Raw genomic sequence first — 3,291 nt, 5'->3', positions numbered from 1 at the left:
ATGTAATATTTGGATTTCCCGTAAGGATTAGCACAGTCCCCCACTGGGTGGGACTCATCAATAGGGAGGTACTGGGGCTCTCCATAGACACAGGCCGTCGATGAAAATACAAAGTTCTTGACCCCGTGCTTCTTCATGACGGCTAGTAGATTAAATACAATCGAGAGGTTACACGAGTAATATTCGAGTGGTATCTTCATTGATTCACCGACTGCTTTCATACCGGCGAAATTAATGACGGAGTGGAAGGAATATTTAGTAAAAAGGTCATCTAATCCTGAGGTGGCTGGATCCTTAGTGAGATCAATATCATAAAATGGAACCTGGAGGAGAAGAGAAACAATTTATATTACATTGTCTGATACACAGGTTTATGCTTATAATAAGATTAGAGGTGGCTGGAGACTAATATTGTTCCTTTTAAATTCATGTACACCATACTAGTAGACTACAATATCATGCTTTATGTATGGCTATTAGTATTAATTGGATGGTTGGTCTAAGTGATGAACTGGCTGGTTCAGTTGTTGAGGTTGTTGTCCCGACCACCCTCTACCACTATAGGCAAAACTATAGATACATAATGTATTGATGTACTAATGCTGCATACATCACAGTAATTGAGTTAACCAATGCACTATCTACAATTGTCCTACAATTTACACTACTATAGTCCAATAAAGCAAGTGTAGTATCTACTCTTGGTAGTATCAATTAATAGCAGGCCTACTAAAAGGGAGACAGAGAGAAAAATTCTGCCTCCCCCCAAATTACCAGGGTACAAAAAAAGCAAGAGGACCCCACAATCTTAATTTCAAAAGAAAATCATTTTTGATATCACAAAATGCACATTATTATAAAAATATGAAGCAGTGTCACCCATTCTGTGAGGCCCCAAAGTTGAAAGGAAATAGATTAATGAACTAATCAAATAAACTGAAAGCTAAACCCAATAATAACACTAACCCAATTATGTAAAATAACAAATTATACCCAGCCACGCCCCCATTAACCACCTTTTTCCCTGTCAGTGCTTCTATCCTAGTAATAGACTCCCTGCTAGCGTTATAAAGGTTATCAACCACCACTGGGGCATATTCCGGGGAGGACTCAAGCATCTCTATAAGCGTATGGCTACCAATGTACCCGGCGCCTCCAGACAAAAGAACATAACGAGGGGCAGGTTCCGCCATTGTTGTGGTAGGTGTGGCTAACTAGTGGTAATGAATATTTAATTAGACCACTAATTGAATTATTAATTAATCATTATTTAATTAAAGATGGCGGCTATTGGTGGTGGGTCACTTTCTATTGTTTCTGCTGAGGATGAAGGTGTTTGGGACTCTATGGCTGTCATGGCGGCCGAGTCTTGGAATAAAGGAAGCGCTGATGAGTTGGGCAGTATCACTAGGGAAGATTTACTACCTCAGGGGTATGATATTATAAAATGGCCGTAACTTTAAAAATTGTAGTTTCATGATTTCAACATTTTCTAAAATGGCCGTAACTTAAAAATTTGAAGTCGAAATAAGCTCAAACTTTCTACACAGCATGAGGACATCAATATGTATCAGAAAATGTAATAAAAATTTGAGGTGATTTCGGACTCATTTTTCAGAAAAAACCATTTTTCAGAATTTTGACATTTTCTTTAAATGGCCGTAACTCGAAAAATTGAAGTCGGAATCAGTTCAAACTTGCTACACAGCATAAATACATCAATATGTATCAGAAAATGTAATAAAAATTTGGGGTGATTTTGGAGCCATTTTTTGGAAAAAAACCATGGGCTATAGCCTTGGGTACTTTTCAGAATTTTTGGCATTTTCTTAAAATGGCCATAACTCAAGAAATTGAAGTCGGAATCAGCTCAAACTTTCTACACAGCATAAGGACATCAATATGTATCAGAAAATGTAATAAAATTTTGGGGTGATTTCGGAGCCATTTTTTGGAAAAAACCATAGGCTATAGCCTTGGGTATTTTTCAGAATTTTGAAATAGCCATAACTTGAATATTTGAAGTCAGAATCAGCTCTAACTTTCTACAAAGCATAGGAACCTCAATATGTATTATAAAATGTAAAAAATTAGGTATGATTATTGTTTATTTATTATTATTATTATTACTATTTTAGTGTTGATATAAAGTCATTAACGAGAGAATCAGCTGGTGATAAATTCCTAACGGCAGCACAGACTGGACTAACGGATGTACTGAAAGAACTGTACAAAACTTTTAAAAAAGAACAAAGAAAAGATGACAATACATCCACAGAGAACAAAGAAGGAGAGAATTGGTTGTTGCATTATAAAGACGAAGATGGCTATACAGCACTACATAGAGCCAGTTACAATGGACACTTAGACACAGTCCAATATCTACTATCAATAGGAGCTGACCTACACTCTACAACTAATGATGGCTGGACTCCATTACACTCTGCAGCACGCTGGAATAAAGTAGCAATCGTATCACTTTTATTACAAAATGGAGCTCGTATTAACGCATTGACTAATGGTAACCAAACTCCTCTTCATCTTGCTTCTTGTAATGGAGTAGCTAAAGAGACTATTGAGTGTCTATTGTTAGAGGAAGATTGTGATTTAAGTGTATGCAATGATAAAGGAGAGACTGCTCAAGAGCTGGCCCAAAGCTACGGGAAACATAGCTACCTTTTTGAAATGAGAGATGAGAGTATTGAATGTATAATATAAAATTATTATTAATTTTATGAAAATAAAAATATTTATTGTATTTACAAAAATTATTAATCACTAAAGTGGGCTACTATACATAAGTGTTATAATAAATATACATCAAAATAGTATAATCAATGCATACATTATAATACATATATTAAAGTATAAGTGTTCATCAGTGAGTTAGTCACCATTTGTGTACTTGTATTTCCCGTGATAGAGAGGGTGTTTTTGAAGGTCCTTTGATCCAGGTCCTCTCACTAGCTGCTAATGTAGACACTGGCTGTATCTATTGGAATAAGAATGGGAACCTAATGTACATGTAAATAAATGGACACACAGTATATGGCTATATCTATCACAATAAGAAATGTACATGTATAAAAATACATAAGTTTATGGCTGTTTAGTATTTGATATTGCAACGAGTGAGTAAGAGCAGCTGCTGATAAAGTTATTTCAGTAGTAATAATAATTATAAGGTTATAGTGAGCCATGGACTCTCTCCTTCTCCTAGTATGGGCTCTAAACCACTAATAATTCCTTTACGGGCCACATTTTTTACCATTTGACCTCTCCAGCCCACAC

General features: G+C 35.8%; 2 protein-coding genes and 1 pseudogene across 2 annotated transcripts in view; 1 reads left to right on the top strand and 2 right to left on the bottom strand.

The window, feature by feature from the left end:
• Window positions 1-2: 2 nt before the first annotated feature.
• On the bottom strand, window positions 3-1,213 carry LOC100636295 (UDP-glucose 4-epimerase pseudogene; annotated as a pseudogene).
• A 47-nt stretch (window positions 1,214-1,260) lies between these two features.
• LOC100636168 (ankyrin repeat domain-containing protein 49-like) lies at window positions 1,261-2,758 on the top strand. The gene is made up of 2 exons (XM_003389271.2): window positions 1,261-1,432; window positions 2,139-2,758. Exons 1-2 carry the CDS (start codon window positions 1,281-1,283, stop codon window positions 2,716-2,718), a joined length of 732 nt encoding a protein of 243 aa, XP_003389319.1. The 5' UTR covers window positions 1,261-1,280; the 3' UTR covers window positions 2,719-2,758.
• The window catches only part of LOC105314101 (centrosomal protein of 290 kDa-like), a 5,528-nt gene continuing 4,938 nt past the window's right edge, over window positions 2,702-3,291 (bottom strand). The window contains exon 11 of the mRNA XM_011408050.2: window positions 2,702-2,992. Coding sequence (XP_011406352.1) covers window positions 2,891-2,992 — 102 coding nt within the window. The 3' untranslated portion in view covers window positions 2,702-2,890. The remainder of the gene's footprint in view (window positions 2,993-3,291) is intronic.

This window comes from Amphimedon queenslandica, unplaced genomic scaffold (assembly GCF_000090795.2).
Source record: "Amphimedon queenslandica unplaced genomic scaffold, v1.1 AMPQUscaffold_13106, whole genome shotgun sequence".
NCBI classification, from domain to species: Eukaryota; Metazoa; Porifera; class Demospongiae; order Haplosclerida; family Niphatidae; genus Amphimedon; species Amphimedon queenslandica.
This window is presented reverse-complemented; position numbering and strand designations above follow the sequence as displayed.

Excerpts from the sequence above, each read along its gene's own strand:
- LOC100636168 (XM_003389271.2), top strand. The coding sequence starts at position 1,281 with ATGGCGGCTATTGGTGGTGGGTCACTTTCTATTGTTTCTGCTGAGGAT. Across the intron at positions 1,433-2,138 it reads GAAGATTTACTACCTCAGGG|TGTTGATATAAAGTCATTAA; the intron begins GTATGATATTAT and ends TTACTATTTTAG.